The sequence below is a fragment of the Anomaloglossus baeobatrachus genome, unplaced genomic scaffold, assembly GCF_048569485.1.
Source record: "Anomaloglossus baeobatrachus isolate aAnoBae1 unplaced genomic scaffold, aAnoBae1.hap1 Scaffold_302, whole genome shotgun sequence".
NCBI lineage: Eukaryota > Metazoa > Chordata > Amphibia > Anura > Aromobatidae > Anomaloglossus > Anomaloglossus baeobatrachus.
Window position 1 is genome coordinate 4652 of NW_027442447.1, and position 23255 is coordinate 27906.

At 48.5% G+C, this 23255-nt stretch overlaps 1 protein-coding gene across 1 annotated transcript; it reads left to right on the plus strand.

Moving 5' to 3' along the window:
• Positions 1–336: 336 nt before the first annotated feature.
• Positions 337–23255, plus strand: LOC142268470 (uncharacterized). Its single transcript, XM_075332358.1, has 3 exons — positions 337–1045; positions 15437–15550; positions 21241–23255. The coding sequence occupies exons 1-3, from the start codon at positions 337–339 to the stop codon at positions 22344–22346; spliced, it is 1929 nt and encodes a 642-aa protein (XP_075188473.1). The 3' UTR covers positions 22347–23255.

A 23255-nucleotide genomic window follows, 5' to 3' on the forward strand; every position in this document is an offset into this window, starting at 1 on the left:
TTACGTCCCCTGTGCTTGGGGTATAGTCCGGTGATTGGGGTGGTGGCCGTCTTCCTGGAAGCGTATTTCCCTACGAAGTCCCTAGTGAGACCGAAGTCAGTGGTGCCCTCAAGCAGAAGGACACGCTTGTTATTGACCTAAGCAGTGACCAAGGAGTTAAAAACGCTATGAGCTATTCCTAGCGCAAGCATTCCTGTGGGAGGGATCGGAAGGCTTAAGAGGCTATATGATCCGGTCAACGCCAAAGTGACATCAAACGGGGAACTGAGGGGCCTAGCGGCATCTTACAGAACCCAGGTGCAAGGAAGACGGTCGGCCACTAAATTCATTTACGAGATGGAGTCTGGAGGGAACCCCCATGGGTCTGAATACGGTGACCGTGTAGCCCAGATGTTAACAAATGTTGTGAAGGAAAGAAGTGGAATTGTAATTGAAACGAAGAAAGGAAGTAAAGACAAGTTGATTAATTCAAATGATATGGCGTCTTGTTTATGTCCTTTGAAAATGACTGAGGTGTGGAGCGGAGAAGTTGGGAGTGATCCTGTACGTGATGTGGCAGCGGGGAGGCATGGGGTTAGCGAGCGGCTGTGCTGTGGCTGGCTGACCCCTGCAAGCACGACTACTACGGCCTGCCCTGTGCGTCTCACATCTTGGTGTAGTCGGCAGTATCAACTTCCATGCTTTAACGTGACCCGCTCGGTGAGAGTGAAGAAAAAGAGAAAGAAAACCCTTGGTGATGTGTGCATGAGAAGAACTAAAATGGCGCTGGTCGCTTTGGAAGAGCGGCGGGCCCAGCGTGGGCAGAGTCACAGCACAATGGCGCAAAAGTGTGGCCCACCCCCGGGAGCATTAATGACTGTCGGTCAACCCAAGGTGGGGTGTGGCAAGAAGGAAAATCCGCAGCTCCAAAGGTGGATCCCGGCAGCGGGACTTTCTAGGCAAAAGAGGAAACAAAACTCTGAGAGGAAAGCTGCCGGAGGAGAGAGCCACGAAAGTCTGAGCGAGAGGAAAGCTGCCCAAAAAGCAGAGTGTCCCGAAGACTGTTGTGAGTGAAAAGCTGAGGGAGATTGCATCCATTATGGAAAGAAGGCCCGGACCTGGTCCAGCGTGGGACGCTGCACTGAATTCGCTTTCCAGGGCTGCGGCTGTCACCAATGTTTATGTGTGTTTAGGAGTTGGCACAACCGTAATAGGTGAATGAAATTACCTTGGCTTATCTGTTACCTTACCTGGGAAGACCCTATTCTGCGCTTATATCCACAGTATTTGCTACGTACACTGTGATGGTCAGGCACAGACTGAGTGAGTCGTGTGATGAGCGAAGAATGAACTCAGGTGAGGTCACTAAAGTCATCTGAGGTCAAGTTACCTGCAGTCACAAGTGGAGAACCGTGGGAACCTCCAGCTGTGGCCGTGGCTAACCTGAGTGACGTCACCACTGATCGCAGCTCAGTCTCTGCCTGAACCTCATAGCGGACAGTCATGTACCATGATCGCGTGCTGTGACTACATGAAGCAGAGCTTGAAGCTTCGTGGGACCTCGTGTGGATTATGTTGAACCTGCACGGGTGTTTTGGGGATTAGTAAAGTGGTAAAAGAGGGTATCAGCTACATACATGTTGTGCACACAGGGCTTTGCTACATACACAGCTCCACTACGTTGACACATAGCACTGTTCCGTACACATCGTACACATGCGGCTCTGCTCCATATACGTCGTACACACATTTTCAGCAACTTGTGATCGAGACCGATCAGATCCAAACGTTTTTCTTCTAAAGTCGCTCAACAAATCTTCTCCTCACCTGAACTTATCAATAAAGAATTAAATTTAGCAAAGTTTGAAATGAGTTTGAAGGGGTCACATACATATGCAACAGGGATCACATACATACACAACAGGGGTCACATACATACGCAACAAGGGTCACATACATAAACAACAGTGGCTTACTATAACTGTCCACTGACACTGCGCCTCATCGCATCCAGTGTGTGCACGCCAATATAGGACTACACTGAGGAGCTGATCATGTGACCCCTTGACTCCTCCCGTCCATGTGACATCATCACAGGTCCTGTAAGCACAGAGCAGCCATATATCTAGTGTGCGGCTCTGCAGGTGGAGGTAGGTGCAGGGTATTATATATCTAGTGTGCGGCTCTGCAGGTGGAGGTAGGTGCAGGGTATTATATATCTAGTGTGCGGCTCTGCAGGTGGAGGTAGGTGCAGGGTATTATATATCTAGTATGCGGCTCTGCAGGTGGAGGCAGGTGCAGGGTATTATATATCTAGTGTGCGGCTCTGCAGGTGGAGGTAGGTGCAGGGTATTATATATCTAGTGTGCGGCTCTGCAGGTGGAGGTAGGTGCAGGGTATTATATATCTGTGTGCGGCTCTGCAGGTGGAGGTAGGTGCAGGGTATTATATATCTAGTGTGCGGCTCTGCAGGTGGAGGTAGGTGCAGGGTATTATATATCTAGTGTGCGGCTCTGCAGGTGGAGGTAGGTGCAGGTTATTATATATCTAGTGTGCGGCTCTGCAGGTGGAGGTAGGTGCAGGGTATTATATATCTAGTGTGCGGCTCTGCAGGTGGAGGTAGGTGCAGGGTATTATATATCTAGTGTGCGGCTCTGCAGGTGGAGGTAGGTGCAGGGTATTATATATCTAGTGTGCGGCTCTGCAGGTGGAGGTAGGTGCAGGGTATTATATATCTAGTGTGCGGCTCTGCAGGTGGAGGTAGGTGCAGGGTATTATATATCTAGTGTGCGGCTCTGCAGGTGGAGGTAGGTGCAGGGTATTATATATCTAGTGTGCGGCTCTGCAGGTGGAGGTAGGTGCAGGTTATTATATATCTAGTGTGCGGCTCTGCAGGTGGAGGTAGGTGCAGGGTATTATATATCTAGTGTGCGGCTCTGCAGGTGGAGGTAGGTGCAGGGTATTATATATCTAGTGTGCGGCTCTGCAGGTGGAGGTAGGTGCAGGGTATTATATATCTAGTGTGCGGCTCTGCAGGTGGAGGTAGGTGCAGGGTATTATATATCTAGTGTGCGGCTCTGCAGGTGGAGGTAGGTGCAGGGTATTATATATCTAGTGTGCGGCTCTGCAGGTGGAGGCAGGTGCAGGGTATTATATATCTAGTGTGCGGCTCTGCAGGTGGAGGTAGGTGCAGGGTATTATATATCTAGTGTGCGGCTCTGCAGGTGGAGGTAGGTGCAGGTTATTATATATCTAGTGTGCGGCTCTGCAGGTGGAGGTAGGTGCAGGGTATTATATATCTAGTGTGCGGCTCTGCAGGTGGAGGTAGGTGCAGGGTATTATATATCTAGTGTCCGGCTCTGCAGGTGGAGGTAGGTGCAGGGTATTATATATCTAGTGTGCGGCTCTGCAGGTGGAGGTAGGTGCAGGGTATTATATATCTAGTGTGCGGCTCTGCAGGTGGAGGTAGGTGCAGGGTATTATATATCTAGTGTGCGGCTCTGCAGGTGGAGGTAGGTGCAGGGTATTATATATCTAGTGTGCGGCTCTGCAGGTGGAGGTAGGTGCAGGGTATTATATATCTAGTGTGCGGCTCTGCAGGTGGAGGTAGGTGCAGAGTATTATATATCTAGTGTGCGGCTCTGCAGGTGGAGGTAGGTGCAGGGTATTATATATCTAGTGTGCGGCTCTGCAGGAGGAGGTAGGTGCAGGTTATTATATATCTAGTGTGCGGCTCTGCAGGTGGAGGTAGGTGCAGGTTATTATATATCTAGTGTGCGGCTCTGCAGGTGGAGGTAGGTGCAGGGTATTATATATCTAGTGTGCGGCTCTGCAGGTGGAGGTAGGTGCAGGTTATTATATATCTAGTGTGCGGCTCTGCAGGTGGAGGTAGGTGCAGGGTATTATATATCTAGTGTGCGGCTCTGCAGGTGGAGGTAGGTGCAGGTTATTATATATCTAGTGTGCGGCTCTGCAGGTGGAGGTAGGTGCAGGGTATTATATATCTAGTGTGCGGCTCTGCAGGTGGAGGTAGGTGCAGGGTATTATATATCTAGTGTGCGGCTCTGCAGGTGGAGGTAGGTGCAGGTTATTATATATCTAGTGTGCGGCTCTGCAGGTGGAGGTAGGTGCAGGGTATTATATATCTAGTGTGCGGCTCTGCAGGTGGAGGTAGGTGCAGGTTATTATATATCTAGTGTGCGGCTCTGCAGGTGGAGGTAGGTGCAGGGTATTATATATCTAGTGTGCGGCTCTGCAGGTGGAGGTAGGTGCAGGGTATTATATATCTAGTGTGCGGCTCTGCAGGTGGAGGTAGGTGCAGGGTATTATATATCTAGTGTGCGGCTCTGCAGGTGGAGGTAGGTGCAGGGTATTATATATCTAGTGTGCGGCTCTGCAGGTGGAGGTAGGTGCAGGGTATTATATCTAGTGTGCGGCTCTGCAGGTGGAGGTAGGTGCAGGGTATTATATCTCTAGTGTGCGGCTCTGCAGGTGGAGGTAGGTGCAGGGTATTATATATCTAGTGTGCGGCTCTGCAGGTGGAGGTAGGTGCAGGGTATTATATATCTAGTGTGCGGCTCTGCAGGTGGAGGTAGGTGCAGGGTATTATATATCTAGTGTGCGGCTCTGCAGGTGGAGGTAGGTGCAGGGTATTATATATCTAGTGTGCGGCTCTGCAGGAGGAGGTAGGTGCAGGGTATTATATATCTAGTGTGCGGCTCTGCAGGTGGAGGTAGGTGCAGGGTATTATATATCTAGTGTGCGGCTCTGCAGGTGGAGGTAGGTGCAGGGTATTATATATCTAGTGTGCGGCTCTGCAGGTGGAGGTAGGTGCAGGGTATTATGTATCTAGTGTGCGGCTCTGCAGGTGGAGGTAGGTGCAGGGTATTATATATCTAGTGTGCGGCTCTGCAGGTGGAGGTAGGTGCAGGGTATTATATATCTAGTGTGCGGCTCTGCAGGTGGAGGTAGGTGCAGGGTATTATATATCTGTGTGCGGCTCTGCAGGTGGAGGTAGGTGCAGGGTATTATATATCTAGTGTGCGGCTCTGCAGGTGGAGGTAGGTGCAGGGTATTATATATCTAGTGTGCGGCTCTGCAGGTGGAGGTAGGTGCAGGGTATTATATATCTAGTGTGCGGCTCTGCAGGTGGAGGTAGGTGCAGGGTATTATATATCTAGTGTGCGGCTCTGCAGGTGGAGGTAGGTGCAGGTTATTATATATCTAGTGTGCGGCTCTGCAGGTGGAGGTAGGTGCAGGGTATTATATATCTAGTGTGCGGCTCTGCAGGTGGAGGTAGGTGCAGGGTATTATATATCTAGTGTGCGGCTCTGCAGGTGGAGGTAGGTGCAGGGTATTATATATCTAGTGTGCGGCTCTGCAGGTGGAGGTAGGTGCAGGGTATTATATATCTAGTGTGCGGCTCTGCAGGTGGAGGTAGGTGCAGGGTATTATATATCTAGTGTGCGGCTCTGCAGGTGGAGGTAGGTGCAGGGTATTATATATCTAGTGTGCGGCTCTGCAGGTGGAGGTAGGTGCAGGGTATTATATATCTAGTGTGCGGCTCTGCAGGTGGAGGTAGGTGCAGGGTATTATATATCTAGTGTGCGGCTCTGCAGGTAGAGGTAGGTGCAGGGTATTATTATTATTATTATTATTATTGTTTATTTATAGAGCACCATTGATTCCATGGTGCTGTACATGAGGGGGTTACATACAGAATACATGTACACGTTACAATAGACAGACTAGCACAGGGGGAAGAGGGCCCTGCCCTTGCGGGCTTACATCCTAAAGGATTTTGGGGAGGAGACAGTAGGTGGGGTGTAGGTGGGGCGGCAGCTCCGCACGGTGGTGGGGCGGCAGCTCCGCACGGTGGTGGGGCGGCAGCTCCGCACGGTGGTGGGGCGGCAGCTCCGCACGGTGGTGGGGCGGCAGCTCCGCACGGGGGTGGGGCGGCAGCTCCGCACGGTGGTGGGGCGGCAGCTCCGCACGGGGGTGAAGCAGTGAGGTCATTGAAGGTTATAGGCATTTCTGAACAGATGAGTCTTTAGGTTCCGTTTGAAGCTTGCGAGTGTAGTAGATAGTCTGACGTGTTGAGGCAGTGAGTTCCAGGAGACTGGGGATGCTCGGGAGAAGTCTTGGAGTCGGTTGCATGAGGAGCGAATGAGAGAGGAGGAGAGGAGGAGATCTTGGGAGGACCGGAGGTTACGTTTTGGAGTGTAGCGAGAGATTAGTTCAGAGATATATGGAGGAGACAGATTATGGATAGCTTTGTAGGTCAGTGTTAGTAATTTGAATTGGATACGGTGGAAGATTGGGAGCCAGTGGAGGGACTTGCAGAGAGGAGAAGCGGGGTGGTATTGAGGAGAGAGGTGGATCAGTCGGGCAGCAGAGTTAAGGATGGACTGGAGAGGGGCGAGTGTGTTAGCAGGGAGACCACAGAGGAGGATGTTGCAGTAGTCGATGCGGGAGATTATGAGGGCGTGCACTAGAATTTTTGTAGATTGGGGATTGAGAAAAGGGCGGATTCTGGAGATATTTTTGAGTTGAAAACGGCAGGAGGTGGTGAGGGATTGGATGTGCGGTATGAAGGACAGGGCAGAGTCAAAGGTCACTCCGAGGCACCGAACTTTGGGTGCTGGGGAGAGCGTGATGTTATTAATTGTAATGGATAGATCGGGTGGAGAGTGTAGGTGAGATGGAGGAAAAATGATCAGTTCAGTTTTGGCCATATTGAGCTTTAGGAAGCGAGAGGAATTATATATCTAGTGATTATATATCTAGGATTATATATCTAGTGTGCGGCTCTGCAGGTGGAGGTAGGTGCAGGGTATTATATATCTAGTGTGCGGCTCTGCAGGTGGAGGTAGGTGCAGGTTATTATATATCTAGTGTGCGGCTCTGCAGGTGGAGGTAGGTGCAGGGTATTATATATCTGTGTGCGGCTCTGCAGGTGGAGGTAGGTGCAGGGTATTATATATCTAGTGTGCGGCTCTGCAGGAGGAGGTAGGTGCAGGGTATTATATATCTAGTGTGCGGCTCTGCAGGTGGAGGTAGGTGCAGGGTATTATATATCTAGTGTGTGGCTCTGCAGGTGGAGGTAGGTGCAGGGTATTATATATCTAGTGTGCGGCTCTGCAGGTGGAGGTAGGTGCAGGTTATTATATATCTAGTGTGCGGCTCTGCAGGTGGAGGTAGGTGCAGGGTATTATATATCTAGTGTGCGGCTCTGCAGGTGGAGGTAGGTGCAGGGTATTATATATCTAGTGTGCGGCTCTGCAGGTGGAGGTAGGTGCAGGGTATTATATATCTAGTGTGCGGCTCTGCAGGAGGAGGTAGGTGCAGGGTATTATATATCTAGTGTGCGGCTCTGCAGGTGGAGGTAGGTGCAGGGTATTATATATCTAGTGTGCGGCTCTGCAGGTGGAGGTAGGTGCAGGGTATTATATATCTAGTGTGCGGCTCTGCAGGTGGAGGTAGGTGCAGGGTATTATATATCTAGTGTGCGGCTCTGCAGGTGGAGGTAGGTGCAGGTTATTATATATCTAGTGTGCGGCTCTGCAGGTGGAGGTAGGTGCAGGGTATTATATATCTAGTGTGCGGCTCTGCAGGTGGAGGTAGGTGCAGGGTATTATATATCTAGTGTGCGGCTCTGCAGGTGGAGGTAGGTGCAGGGTATTATATATCTAGTGTGCGGCTCTGCAGGTGGAGGTAGGTGCAGGGTATTATATATCTAGTGTGCGGCTCTGCAGGAGGAGGTAGGTGCAGGGTATTATATATCTAGTGTGCGGCTCTGCAGGTGGAGGTAGGTGCAGGGTATTATATATCTAGTGTGCGGCTCTGCAGGTGGAGGTAGGTGCAGGGTATTATATATCTAGTGTGCGGCTCTGCAGGTGGAGGTAGGTGCAGGGTATTATATATCTAGTGTGCGGCTCTGCAGGTGGAGGTAGGTGCAGGGTATTATGCAGGGCACTGCGGCCGATGCCGCTGCCCCTGACTGCTGAGCCCCTCGCTACGTCCCCCATGGTCACCTCTCCCTCCTTCCCATTGTGCAATGCCCCCCGCTGACCCCCCTTCCCTGCTGGGACCTCCTCCAGGGCATATAAACAGCTGCCGGAGTCCCTCCTTCCTCTTACCACATCTGCCCTCAGGGTGGACGTGTTCTACTGCTGTGTATCACAGCTGGGAACTCACCCAACACCAGATACAGTTAAGAAAAATAAATAAATAAATAAATAAAAAATTCGCGCAAACGAATACGTCGATATCTGTTCCCTAATATCAGTGGACCAAAAAACAGTCAACAAAGAAAAGAGTCAATTCGCAAAATACTGCAATACCATTTTCAACTCCTATAAAACCCATTGGGGTTCTGCGTGGTGGAAGTATGACGAAGAATTTAGAAGATGCTTGGCATTCCAACCGTTGGGAAGTTAAGGCCACCGATTCGTGGGTTATGATGGCGCAAAAGTCCCACCAGTCGTTTCCAGGCCCCCCAAACTTTTCCTCTCACCACGCTACACCTGGAGCTGCAAATGTCCGCAGACCAGGTCGCTGTTGGCTTTTCAATGAAGGCCATCGCAGGTTTCAAGGACTCCGCAAATACAAGCACGAATGCTCATCGTGCGGAGGCAATCACACCTCCTCCAAATGCGATAAGCAACTAGACAGGCGTCACACTAAAAATGCACCACCAAGTCCCAAAGACTCCAGTGAACGTGCACGTGGTGGAGCCATTGCTAGAACGTTACCCCAATAAGGCTGCGGCCAACGCTATTAGGGACGGTTTCAACCACGGTTTCTTTATTCCCCTTTATGTTCTCCTCAGAACTAACCTTCGCCCCCAACCTCAAATCGGCCCGGGACCTCCCACAGGTCCTGGCGAACAAACTACTGAAGGAAGTGGCGTTAGGCCGACTAGCAGGCCCATTTATAGATTTACCATTCTTAAACCCTCGCGTTTCACCCCTAGGGATAGTGCCTAAGAAAGAAAAGGGTGAATTTCGCCTCATACACTACTTGTCCTTCCCGGCTGGGCGGTCAGTCAATGACGGCACCCCCACAGAGGACTCAGCAGTTTCCTACGCATTTTTGACAAAGCGGTCGCACTGGTGCGAAAAGCAGGGTACGGAGCACTAATGGCAAAATCGGACATAGCATCTGCTTTTCACCCGCTACTAGTGCACCCCGATTGTCCCACCTGCTAGGGCGCTATTTCAACAAAAAATTCTGTTACCACATGTGAATTACCATGGGTTGCTCCATATCCTGCTCACACTTCGAGCTCTTCAGCTCTTTCCTGGAATGGGTGGTTAAGGACGTGGCAAAGAATAAATTGGTCACCCATTATTTGGATGATTTCTTGTTCGTTTTCCCACACCAACTCTAAAGCATGCTCAACCGCGTTAAAATCTGTCCAGGTCATAGCGGACAAGTTTGGTTTCCGCTGTTGGCCGAAAAAACAGTTGGCCCTGTGACCTGCCTTTTCATTTGAGAATTGAAATAGACTCAGTTATCATGATGTTTCGGCTACCACTCGAAAAGGTTGAAAAAACCACATCGCTCATTGACGGGTTCTGCGCGGTTCGTAAGGTAACCCTGGCGCAAATGCAATCTCTATTAGGCTTGCTCGCCTTCGCCTTTAGAGTCATGCCCATGGGAAGGGGCTTTTCCCTGAGGCTCTGCCTGGCCACTAGGAGCATAACTGCCTCCCATCAAAGGATTTGCATCACCAGCGCTCTACGTGAGGAGCTCGGTGTATGGAGGTCCTTCATAGCTACTTACAATGGGCGTTCATGTTTCCAGGAACAGGAAGTTTCCAGCGCTGATATATCTATTTTCGGATGCTGCCGGGTCCACCGGATTCGGCCTTTACCTTGGTCCCAATTGGTGCGCTAATCGCTGGCCCAACACATGGCACCTGTCTGGGTGGACAAAAAAAAAAAAAAAAAAAAACAAAAAAAAAAAAACTTTACTCGAGCTGTTCCCTATAATAGTAGCTACAAGTCTTTGGGCAGAAAAGTTGGCGAACAATCGGACCCGCTTCAGGACTGACTACATAAGTGTCGTCCACGCCGTTAACCACCTCGCATCTTCCTCACCACCGGTGATCAGCTTGCTACGATACTTAGTTCTTAAGTGCCTTGAACATAATATCTGGGTCAGGGCCATCCACATACCGGGGATTGATAATACTATCGCTGATGCCTTATTGCATTTGATTTTCAGAAGTTTCGAGCATTGCACCCAGAATCTGACAACAATGGCCAAAAGTGTCCACAGTCCCTCTGGACGGTCCCTGTGGACAGTTGATTCCGCTGGTTAAGGCATCCCATCAACGTGGCATTTGTATGGTAAGGCTGGGGACGAATGATTTCAATATAGTTCAACCGCTGCCTAGCCAGGTGTCCGCGGTTTTTCTTAGCAATTCCGTTGCTCGAGACATAACGCATCTACATACCAGTGGCTTGCCGGGCACAGTAGCGTAGTTGCGGGTTGCAGGAATAGCCTCTCACTTTCAGGTTCGTGGATGGACCGATGTCACCAAGGCCTTTCTGTTCAAACAGGCCGTTAAAGGCTGAAAGCGCTGGTGCACGGAGAACAGGAAGGCCAATTAATTCGCCATCCTTTCAGGCATAATAAACCAGCTAGGTGACGTTTGCACCAATGACAGCGAGGTCCTCTTGTTCTCGGCCGCCTTCTCGCTAGCATTCTTCGGAGCTTTGATGGTCAGCGAATTAGTTAGCAGGTCCCTAGGTCGCACCGGTGGTCTGTTACGCGACAATGTTATAGTTTGCAATGGTGGAGTACTACGGGTTCGCATAAGGCGCTCCAAAACAGATCAGCTCGGTAGAGGAGTTTGGTTCCCTATTTTCCCGTTTTCAGGTATCCTATGTCCCATCCTTACCTTGCAGCGACACTTAGAGTCTTGGGTTCCCAACAAATTCTTCTTGGAGCACGCAGAGTGATCCCGCTCATGGCGACACAACTTTCGGCATTGCTCAAAATGTCTATTTCCTACCTGGACCTACAACCAGGAGATTATGGCATGCACTCCTTCCGCATCGACACGACAACCGAGGCAGCAAGGGCCAGCTTCATACCTATCCTGGCAGTCCTGTAGTTCCCTGCCACCAGTTGTCCACTGTTTGGCACGTTTATATATTACACAAAAAAAAAAAAAAAAATTGTTACCCGAAATGATATACATATATTTATTTATCTAAGCACCTTCAAACCTAAAGAAACATTAATACAATGATGTTTACTGACACGATGATGGAAAATGTTTTGCATACAAGAGTAGTAACCGTTTTTCTTTTAGATCTGTCGAGACCTAGCATCTGGATCCTAGGTCACTCACACATATTCTGGGCAGCACGGCGGACTGAGTCGAGACCGGGTGGAAGCGTGGCTGGGAGTTTGTGACCTCAAGTTTCACTGGAGAAGAGTTCGGGGCCTGGCCTGGGCCCAGGTCCTGCCCGTGGTAGTGAGCATATCCAGAGTAGCCACTGGCCTACTGGTGCTGGTCATTCACGGGTGGAAATGACCTAGTAAATGTGAGGATCCAGGATCTGCTTGCGGTCATACAAGTGGTCCTAGATAAGTTCAGCAGCTTCTTTCCTAGATAAGTTCAGCAGCTTCTTTCCTAGATAAGTTCAGCAGCTTCTTTCCTAGATAAGTTCAGCAGCTTCTTTAGCAACGTAGTGGGGGTACGGTCCAGTATATTACCGAGATTGAGTTGTACAGGGGCAAGGAACATAGCGGCTGTGGAAAGGTCAAGGCAACAAGTTAATATGCAGATCGCCAAATTTATAGCGTCAGGAAGAGGGATAGTGCCTGGACACGAGATGCTGGAATCAGAGGTCAGCCGTTTGGTGCTAGAGGATGGTTTTAGCCTTAATGATATAGGCCTAGACAATTTCCTGTCGGACAGTAAGGACGGGGTTGAGCGGGCCATAAGGGCCCTGTGTGGGGGTCGCAGCTCAGGCTTGGGCCTTCGCCACTCCGTGGCCGGTGGAAGAGGGATTTGGTGAGAGCCAACCTGCCACGGACGGCCGTAGGCATCGGGCCTCCTCCCTCAGGTTTAAGGCGGATTTGTGCCTGTGGTTAAAGCTGTGGCCAAAATAACAAGCAACCCCCTTTTATATCAACATTGAATGGTGTTACGTGGATACCTTCAATAAAGTACAAAAGAAAGATATTCCATGTGTGGTCTCATTCATTGCGCGGTGGGGAGGGGGAACCGGTTGGTGGGTCTCGGCAGTCTGCAGGGCACTGCGGCCGATGCCGCTGCCCCTGACTGCTGAGCCCCTCGCTACGTCCCCCATGGTCACCTCTCCCTCCTTCCCATTGTGCAATGCCCCCCGCTGACCCCCCTTCCCTGCTGGGACCTCCTCCAGGGCATATAAACAGCTGCCGGAGTCCCTCCTTCCTCTTACCACATCTGCCCTCAGGGTGAGCATCGCCCGCCCTCCCTCCCTTAAGAAGGTTCTGTTACAAGTTCGGAAGTCAAAGCTGGTGGAAGAGGGATTTGGAGAACCTACCTGCCACGGACGGCCGTAGGCATCGGGCCTCCTCCCTCAGGTTTAAGGCGGTTTTGTGCCTACGGAAAAAGGTTATGGTTCAATTTCAAAGTCACAGCCGGTGGAAGAGGGATTTGGTGAGAGCCAACCTGCCACGGACGGCCGTAGGCATCGGGCCTCCTCCCTCAGGTTTAAGGCGGATTTGTGCCTGTGGTTAAAGCTGTGGCCAAAATAACAAGCAACCCCCTTTTATATCAACATTGAATGGTGTTACGTGGATACCTTCAATAAAGTACAAAAGAAAGATATTCCATGTGTGGTCTCATTCATTGCGCGGTGGGGAGGGGGAACCGGTTGGTGGGTCTCGGCAGTCTATATCTAGTGTGCGGCTCTGCAGGTGGAGGTAGGTGCAGGGTATTATATATCTAGTGTGCGGCTCTGCAGGAGGAGGTAGGTGCAGGGTATTATATATCTAGTGTGCGGCTCTGCAGGTGGAGGTAGGTGCAGGGTATTATATATCTAGTGTGCGGCTCTGCAGGTGGAGGTAGGTGCAGGGTATTATATATCTAGTGTGCGGCTCTGCAGGTGGAGGTAGGTGCAGGGTATTATATATCTAGTGTGCGGCTCTGCAGGTGGAGGTAGGTGCAGGGTATTATATATCTAGTGTGCGGCTCTGCAGGTGGAGGTAGGTGCAGGGTATTATATATCTAGTGTGCGGCTCTGCAGGTGGAGGTAGGTGCAGGGTATTATATATCTAGTGTGCGGCTCTGCAGGTGGAGGTAGGTGCAGGGTATTATATATCTAGTGTGCGGCTCTGCAGGTGGAGGTAGGTGCAGGGTATTATATATCTAGTGTGCGGCTCTGCAGGTGGAGGTAGGTGCAGGGTATTATATATCTAGTGTGCGGCTCTGCAGGTGGAGGTAGGTGCAGGGTATTATATATCTAGTGTGCGGCTCTGCAGGTGGAGGTAGGTGCAGGGTATTATATATCTAGTGTGCGGCTCTGCAGGTGGAGGTAGGTGCAGGGTATTATATATCTAGTGTACGGCTCTGCAGGTGGAGGTAGGTGCAGGGTATTATATATCTAGTGTGCGGCTCTGCAGGTGGAGGTAGGTGCAGGGTATTATATATCTAGTGTGCGGCTCTGCAGGTGGAGGTAGGTGCAGGGTATTATATATCTAGTGTACGGCTCTGCAGGTGGAGGTAGGTGCAGGGTATTATATATCTAGTGTGCGGCTCTGCAGGTGGAGGTAGGTGCAGGGTATTATATATCTAGTGTGCGGCTCTGCAGGTGGAGGTAGGTGCAGGGTATTATATATCTAGTGTGCGGCTCTGCAGGAGGAGGTAGGTGCAGGGTATTATATATCTAGTGTGCGGCTCTGCAGGTGGAGGTAGGTGCAGGGTATTATATATCTAGTGTGCGGCTCTGCAGGTGGAGGTGTGTGGAGATTCCCCATTACTGGGGCAGGCGGCATTAACCCCTTCAGCTCTGAGACTTTCTTGGTGTTTTTCTCTCGCTGATTTCTATGAATCGTGAGGTTTTTGTTCCTTTTCCTCTGATAGATACAAACGCCCCAACTATGAGAGGCCGGAAGTGAGGAAACCCGTCTGCCCTCAGTCCTCGGCCCCTTTCTGCCCTCAGTCCTCGGCCCTTTTCTGCCCTTAGTCCTCGACCCCTTTCTGCCATCAGTCCTCGGCCCCTTTCTGCCCTTAGTCCTCGGCCCCTTTCTGCCATCAGTCCTCAGCTCCTTCCTGCCATCAGTCCCCTCCCCCTTTGTGCCCTCTGTTCTTGGCCCCTTTCTGCCCTCGGTCCCTTTCTGCCCTCGGTCCTCGGCCCCTTTCTGCCCTCAGTCCTCGGCCCCTTTCTGCCCTCAGTCCTCGGCCCCTTTGTGCCCTCAGTCCTCGGCCCCTTTCTGCTCTCAGTCCTCGGCCCCTTTCTGCCCTCAGTCCTCGGCCCCTTTCTGCCCTCAGTCCTCGGCCCCTTTGTGCCCTCAGTCCTCGGCCCCTTACTGCTCTCAGTCCTCGGCCCCTTTCTGCTCTCAGTCCTCAGCCCCTTTCTGTCCCCACACAGTATAATATTCCCCCAGAATGTTCTCATTATATGTTTCCCCTTATTCTCTCCAGTAATTGTATTATTACAACGGATTCTTTAAGATGTTACATCGTCCTCTTCTCCCCATTCAGGTCCCTACAATATCGGATCCTCTCAGTGGAGATCTTCTATAGAAGAGAATTCTCCTGATTGCCCCGTGAAGGATGGATATGGACAGGGACAAGATGGCGGAGAGGATATTACACCTCACCCTAGAGATCCTCTTCCGGCTTACTGGAGAGGTGAGAGATTCTGATGACGTCACATTACATCATTCTTATCTATGGGAATAACAGATGGACAGAACTGGAGAGGTGAGGACTCTGGAAATGTCTGGAGTGAGATTTATTACTGTGTCTCTCCATAACCAGGATTACACAGTAGTGAAGAAGACCTCTAGTGAGCACTGTCAGGCCCCTGTGTCTGAGGGATGGAGAAGACCCCTGAGCCCAATCACGGGGCCTCCACCTGACCCCCCGATACATGAGGACATCAATGACCAGAAGATCCTAGAACTCACCTACAAGATGATTGAGCTGCTGACTGGAGAGGTGACACTGCTGGGAATGCTGGGACATTATACAGTAACGCTATGAAGGGATCGGGGGTGACGGTATCATTGTATGTGTCAGGTTCCTATAAGGTGTCAGGACGTCACCGTCTATTTCTCCATGGAGGAGTGGGAGTATTTAGAAGGACACAAAGATCTGTACAAGGACGTCATGATGGAGGTTCCCCAGCCCCGCACATCACCAGGTAATAGACAGGACTAAATACACACGGCCTATAATTATCTGTATGTAAGGAATGAATTCAGTCCCTGTATGTATCTCCTCCAGTTCTATCCAGTAAGAGGACAACACCAGAGAGATGTCCCCGTCCTCTTCTCCCACAGGACTGTAACCAAGAAGACCCCGATGTTCCTCAGGATGTGTTTCCTCCAGCTCTATCCAGTAAGAGATATCTACTCATGTACTTTCTGCACTATTTTTGTGATTACATTTTTAGACTTTCTGCTCTGGTTTTTTCAGCTGTATTTTCTTTGCTTCTGCTTCTTCTGCTGTTTGTTTCTAGTCCCTTCTCTATGTCGTTATGAAGGCAACTCAAAAACCTTCAGAGGGTTCATGAATACCCAGTTCCCCCGAAAAGACGACCTACACCATAAATAATCTCTAGCATGATTTTATGGCATTTTTGGAGAATGGTTGAAATATAAGCCCTACTCCATAAATAAACCCTAGTTACAGTCAGGGCCATCGTTGGGAGGAGTCTAACCGCAATTTCTCAGGAGTCGCACTCTCTTAGGCTATGTGCACACGTGTGCGCTCTGCACCGCAAAGAAAAGGTGCGCTTCAGAGCGCAGCTGAAAAGGTGCGTTCTGAAGCGCATGGTGCCTGCAGAATTCGTGCGCTTTGCATGGTACCTCTCCCTATAGACAGCATGCAAAGCGCACGGAAGAAGTGACATGTCACTTCTTAGAACGCAGCGATTCGGGCAGCAGCCCAATCGCTGCGTTCTAATATGCCACGTGCACACGGCTCCTGCACAATCTCCATAGATTGTGCAGGGGACGCAGGACGCATGCAGTTACGCTGCGGTGCAGATCGCAGCGTAACTGCATGTAATATGCACACAAGCGCACATAGCCTTAGGGTTCCCATAAGTTGTATTCTGAGGTAGATTGTTTAAGGACCTTAGATGCCTTCAGAGTCTTGACATGATGTAACCAAAGGTCTCTTAATTGCAGAAGTCTAAAAGAACTGAACAGGACACAGGCTGGCATGCAGGACTGGCATTAGGGTAAAGGGAGAGTGTGGTGCCCCTGACCTGGTCAGGCGCCACTGAGTACTGCACCCATGCTGGGGCAGTGCTTCCAGGTAATCCTGAAGGCTGGAATAGGGTGTGTACGCACAGACACATAGCAACTAGGTCTCCCACACCTTGAGAGGGGACCCTTGGGCAGACCCAAGAGGGGGCTTGCCTCCACATCTCAGCAAGGGGTGTAGGGGGAGGAGCTGGAAGCTAGGTTGCAGCGGCTGTCAGGAAAGAAGAAAGGAGAGAGCCTGTCTGAGAGGGAAGCGCGGCAGTCGCAAGTGGGACGTGCGCTGCCACTAGTAAAACCTTGCACGTGAAGTAGCCATTAGCGGGGTAGAACGGTTATCAGCAAATCAGTCTGAAAGACACCTGAAGAGAGGCAGTCGAGTACGGGGACTACTGGTGGCTAGGCACGCACGGGGAACAGGTCCCTAGAGTAGACGTCCATTTACTGATTTGCTAAACCTGCTGGTGAGGGGAACAACAAGTCCTGCACCAACTAGAGTCCGAGCCTCAGCAGCAACGAGGGGGCCTATAAGGAGGATCGAGCCTGGAGCCATCTTCCTTGGTCCACGCTGCCGGCAAACGGGCCAAAATGGGGAGAAAAGGCAGTAGCGACTTCCCTTGATGAATCCCACGGTACTTTAAGTCAGGGGTTATCCGAAACAAGAAGTGCTAGGAAGGCGAGTTAACGGTAACCCTTAGACCGGCCTAAAGGATACCTGGTTCCACCTGGTCTAATCTCGCTCAGGTACCTCACAAAACATCAAAAGTGAGTAAACAAGTTGAAAGACTCCTTGGACTGAGACTGAGTTATTCTGAGACCTGTTGTTCTATACACCCGTGCCCCAGGGCCAGCCTCACTCACGGGAGGCCACACCACCCGACTGCAGACTCCATCAGCCCCAGATGCTCGTTAAACCTGCAGTGGCGGTCACCCATAACCCTGACCGCAAACCGTGAGTGGTGGTGGCACGACTCCTATACATATAAAACTGACATACCTGTTGCCAGAGATAACCAAGTGAAGACCCTGTGGCGTCCCTGGAGGTGGAGTGATGTCCCGGAGGCGACCGCTACGGGTGGGCGTCACAAGAGCAAACTGGACAAATTCACAGGCCCCCATTCTCCTAGGGCCCGGTGTTTATATGATGATTATAGGACTGCTTAAGGACCCTGTTGACATCATGTCATGTGATCAAAGATCTCTTAAAGGGAAACGCACCAGTTTTTTGACTGTTAAACCAAAAGTGTCACCTTCTGCAGCTCCTGGGCTGCATTCTATGAAGGTGCACCTTGTTGCTGTCCCCACTTGCAGACCACAAAAAGAACTTTTTAAAATATAACCGTTTTGTATGCTAATGAGCTTTGTTGGCCAGATGGGAGGGCTCTATTTCGGCTCCTGTCCCTACTTTTGGCCTTGCTCGCCGGCCTCCTGTCATTATTGACACGCCGCAGTCATCATGCACGCTGCTGGCCAAGTCTCGCGCAGGCTCAGTTCGCTCTGCCCATATCGCGGGCCGAGCAAAAAACAGTTTCCCTCACGTGCCGGTGATGTATCTGTGCCAGCGCGAGACTTGGCCAGCGGCGTGTATGATGACGGCGGCGTGTCAATCATGACAGGAGGACGGCAAGCAAGGCCAAAAGGAGGGACAGGAGCCAAATAGAGCCTGCCCATCTGGCCAACACAGATCATTAGCATACAAAACAGTGAGATTTTATAAAGTTCTTTTTGTGGTCTGCAAGTGGGGACTTGCAGTGGAGATTCATAGAAAGCAGCCCAGGAGCTGCAGAAGGTGACACTTTTGGTTTAATAATCAAAAAACTGGTGACAGGTTCCCTTTAATTACAGAAGTCTAAAGCTGAAAAGTCGACAGGCTGGTGTCTGTGTGTGTTAACGCCAATTTTAACCAGCTTTTCCAAAATGGGCAGAGCACGGCCAGAAGAAGGGTGTGATACCACCGCTTCTCTAATAACAAAATTATTATAATTATTATTATGATGCCACCGCTTCTCTAATTTGTAACAAACTGTGGCATTCCATATTACAGAAATCTCACTCCAGTCCCTGACATCATTTTTCAGTGTCTATGGCCGGTCTTGATGATTTGGAGCCCTAATGTTTATCTGCACAGACCGCAAGACCCTGCTACCTACTTTGGCGTTGAACCACAGGCTTGATAATAAGACAATAGTGTGCACACACTTAGAATTATAAGAATGGGGGAGGTGCTAGTGTAAGAGGATCAAAAATCCCTGAAAAATGCAGGAAGATCCTTGAAGTAATTAATGCATATATCTTAAGAGTGGGCTCATAAAATGAATATGTGCTCCAGATGCATTAATTACTTCAAGGATCTTCCTGCATTTCTATACAGGCGATTAATTTTCCCTAACTGCCCAGGAAGGACGGGATATTCCTACCCTGAACTACACTGTGGAGGGAACAGGAAAAACCTCACCGTATTGCCATTTTTTTTTATTAATGCGATTAATGTGATCAAGGTCCTGGAGGACCGAAACGTTAATTGTCGCAAGTGTCGCATGTCTTTCATTTGTTGCTATCTTGCCTTCTGTATTAAAAATCTATTAGCATTGAGAAAAAGAGTTATATCTTTATTCATTCTTGCCCATTGAGAGTGCAGTGTTATATTTATGTATGAACCACAGGCTTGGGCAGGGTAACAAGAGTTATTCTCTGCTGGGCTGCTTGTTACTGTCCTTGATCACATGCTGTAGTGGAGCCAGTGTCATTTGCTCCCCTTCTGTATATGCTGGCTGGACTTTTCTATTAATGCCAGGTATAGGTTACCTATACTAGTCTGGTGAGGTGTTGTGATCCAGACTTACGGGTGGTTGTTGTGTGGTATTGCTGTGAGCTGTTCTGGTGTTAACCCTTGTTGTCTTTTTGTTGCTTTTCTCCTTAGTCTCTCACTGTTTATTTCTGTGAGTTTGCAATGTGTCCCGTCTGTCTTAGGCTTCTGCCACACTCACGTGAAATTCACGCACGTGCCGAGAGACACGTATTTTCCATGCGTGTTGCGTGCAGGTAAGTACGTGTCTCTGGTACGTGCGGGACACTTGTGTTCTACGTGTGCTATCCGCGATAGCACACGTAGAACCGGTAATTAACATACTCACCTGGTCCTTCCTGATGTCCGCGCTGCTGTCTGTGGTGCTGATCCTCGGTCTCCAGCCCTCCCGTCTCCCCGCTGCTGCTGCTGCCAGGCAGTGAAGTGAATATTCAATGAGAATAATGAACGGCGGTCGGCAGCAAGAGGCAGCAGCGGCAGAGACAGGAGGGCTGGAGAAGGTGAGTTAATGTTTTTTGTTTTTTTCACTGACATGTGTGTTTTCTCCGGCGCGTGTCACACGGGACCGCATCCACACTACACCCGTGTGGTACGGGTGCGGGCCGTGTGACACCCGTGCTGCCGGAGAAATCACTGACATGTCAGCGCTTTGAAAAACGCACACACGTACAAACGCACACGGACACACATTCCGTGTGGTTTTACGTGTGTGTGCCTGCTACAATAGGGTAGCATTGGTTAACGTGTCTCCGTGCCGCCGGTACGTGTAAAAAATGATAAACACGTACCGGAGGCACGGATGTGTGGCGCTAGCCTTAGGCTGTGTCCGCACTTTGCGTTTCCACCTGCGTTTTAGGTGCTTTTTAGGTCCGTTTGAACTGCAGCGTTTTCATGCCAAAAGGCATGCGTTTTGATTTTCCAGCAAAGTCTATGGAAAATGTGGATTTCCTGTCTGCACTTTGTGTTTAAAAACGCAGTGTTTATTTTGTGGCAAAAAACATGCGTTCAAAGAAGCAGCATGTCAATTGTTTTTGCCATTTTGGGTGCGTTTTGCTAACATTGAAGTCAATGAGAAATGGCAAAAACCAAGAAACATCAAAATTCCAGCGTTTTACCTGCTTTTCAAGTGCAGAAATCATGCGTTTTGAACTTTAAAAACGCATGCTTTTTGAACATTTAAATAATGAAATCATAAGTCCCTTTACACACACACACAGTCCGACAATTTAATTAAAGAAAAGTATTATTTTTTGGCTATTTTTGCGATAAATTTAATATTACCGCAATAATTATATGAAATATATCTATTTCCTTTTTTTCCTTAAAAATATAGATTTGTTTCTTTTTTTTCCTTTTTTTCATTAAGTTTGACTGTTTCAACTTTATTAAGCAGTGTCTTTATGTTCAAAACGCATCTATCAAAACGCAATTGAAAAGCATCTAAAAAGCGCTAAAAACGCATCAAAAACGCGGTAAATACGCATGCGTTTTTAGCGCAATTTTGTGGTCAAAAGCAACTTTGGGCAAAATCAATTATTGCCAGAGGGTGCGTTTTGACATGCGTTTTGGATGACGCAAAGTGCGGACATAGCCTTAATCTGTGTTTCCATCACATGCCTGCCCCTTCCTTCCCCAGGGGTATAACAGATTAGATCTGGTCAGGAGAGTAGTAAGGCATGGGACTCCGCCATCTCCAACTTCAGGGGTAATCCAGAGGTTAGGAATAGCTTAGGGTGCCCTAGTATGAAAGACAGTATAAGAGCCCCCTGTCCCTCATTATCCTGCAGTCACATTGTGACAATCAATCAGATTATTTACTGTAGCACATTCCAGAGAACTGGTGATAAGAATGGGAGATCCAAATTAACGAAGATGTAACTCTTAGATGTCGAAATTGGAAAACAGATTCAGAATACATGTTTTGCTAATTTAATTTCTGATGTTATGGTGTTATGTTAAGTGTACTTTCAAGATAATATTATTATAAACTAATAACATTGTGTTTATTTTCGCAGATGACTGTATTGGGAGTTTACATGGACCTCTAATATCTTCAGAATTTATAACAGATGATGAATGTATCACACATGATACATATGAAGAGCATGCTGTTGTCCCAAATATACCTCCAGCCCTTCCTTGGAAAGCGCTATCATCTGATCTTTTCAAACAAGTCCAAAATTCCGATTTATCACAGAATTGTAAGCAAAATAAAAGTTACAGAAGAGATGTGGAACATGAAATGGATCCTACAAGACAGAAACCATTTTCATGTTCTCAGTGTGGGAACTGTTTTATTAAGAAATCACACCTTACTAGACATCAGAAAATTCACACAGGGGAGAAACCATTTTCATGTTCAGAATGTGGGAAATGTTTTACCAGGAAATCAAATCTTGTTGCCCATCAAAAAACTCACACAGGTGAGAAGCCATTTTCATGTTCAGAATGTGGGAAATGTTTTACTGGGAAATCAAATCTCGTTGCCCATCAAAAGGTTCACACACATGAAAATCTGTTTTCATGTCCAGAATGTGAGAAATGTTTTGCTCAAAAATCAAACCTTATTTATCATCAAAAATATCACAAAGGGGAGAAGCCATTTTCATGTTCAGAGTGTGGGAAATGTTTTATTTACAAATCAGACCTTCTTAGACATCAGAAAACTCACACAGGGGAGAAACCATTTTCATGTTCAGAGTGTGCGAAATGTTTTATTCATAAATCAAAACTTGTTAGACATCAGAAAACTCACACAGGGGAGAAGCCATATTCATGTTCAGAATGTGGGAAATGTTTTATTCTCAAATCAGAACTTGTTAGACATCAGAAAACTCACACAGGGGAGAAGCCATTTTCATGTTCAGAGTGTGGGAAATGTTTTGTTTGGAAATCAGATCTTGTTACGCATGAAATATCTCACACAGGGGAGAAGCCATTTTCATGCCTGGAATGTGGTAAATGTTTTACTAGGAAATCAACTCTTGTTAACCATGGAAAGGCTCACACAGGGGATAAACCATTTTTATGTTCTGAATGTGGAAAATGTTATTCTCAGAAATCAGATCTCATTAAACATCTGAAGAAGCCGCACAGGGAGGGAACCTTTATCATGTTGTGAATAATTGAAATGTTTAACTGGTAAATCAATTCTTATTGACCATGAGAAAACCCACACAGTAGAGGAGCCATTCTTGCATTCAGAATTGTGCAAATGTTTTTATCATTAGTCAGGTTCTGTTGTCAGATGAGTATAATGGGAGAAGCCATCATGATGTACCATAATTCAAAGGGTTTTATCCTAAAATCAATTGCTCAAGTAAGAATTGGTCAGGGAAAGCACCATTTTCTTTCTTTTTAAACTTACTGTATTATTATGACCATAAGACACACCTAGGTTTTAGAGGAGGAAAATAGGGAAAAGTATGTAGCAAAAAATATAGTCATGATGCACTTATGGCGGGGAATCTGCTGCTAACTATTATGGGGGCAATATCCCCCAATTCTATACTAATGTCCCCCATCCTGGGCCACTTTCAGTTCCATGTGTCGATCATTCTGGTGTATATGTGGTTCTTCCTGGTAAATATGTTCCCTATCTTTGTCTTCTGGTGTATATGGCTCGCATCCTGGTATATCTGGCGCTTATCCTGGGCTCATCCTGGTATATAAGATCCCTATCCTGGTATATATGCCTCACATCCTGGTATGTATAGCTCTCATCCTGGTATATATGGCAATCATCATGGTATATATAGCCTTCATTCTGGGCTCATCCTGGTATATATGATCCCCATCCTGGTATATATGGTGCTCATCCTGGTATGTATAGCTCTCATCCTGGTAAATAAGGCCCTAATCCTGGGCTCATGCTGGTGCATATGGTCCCCATCCTGGGCCCATTCTGGAATATGTCATTTACAGTGCCTACAAGTAGTATTCAACCCCCTGCAGATTTAGCAGGTTTATACATTCGGAATTAACTTGGCATTGTGACATTTGGACTGTAGATCAGCCTGGAAGTGTGAAA

Coding starts and splice junctions, on each gene's coding strand:
- LOC142268470 (XM_075332358.1), top strand. CDS start 337: ATGGAGTCTGGAGGGAACCCCCATGGGTCTGAATACGGTGACCGTGTA. Junction 1,046..15,436: donor AGAGTGTCCCGAAGACTGTT/GTGAGTGAAAAG, acceptor TATCTCCTCCAG/TTCTATCCAGTAAGAGGACA. Junction 15,551..21,240: donor GTTTCCTCCAGCTCTATCCA/GTAAGAGATATC, acceptor TTATTTTCGCAG/ATGACTGTATTGGGAGTTTA.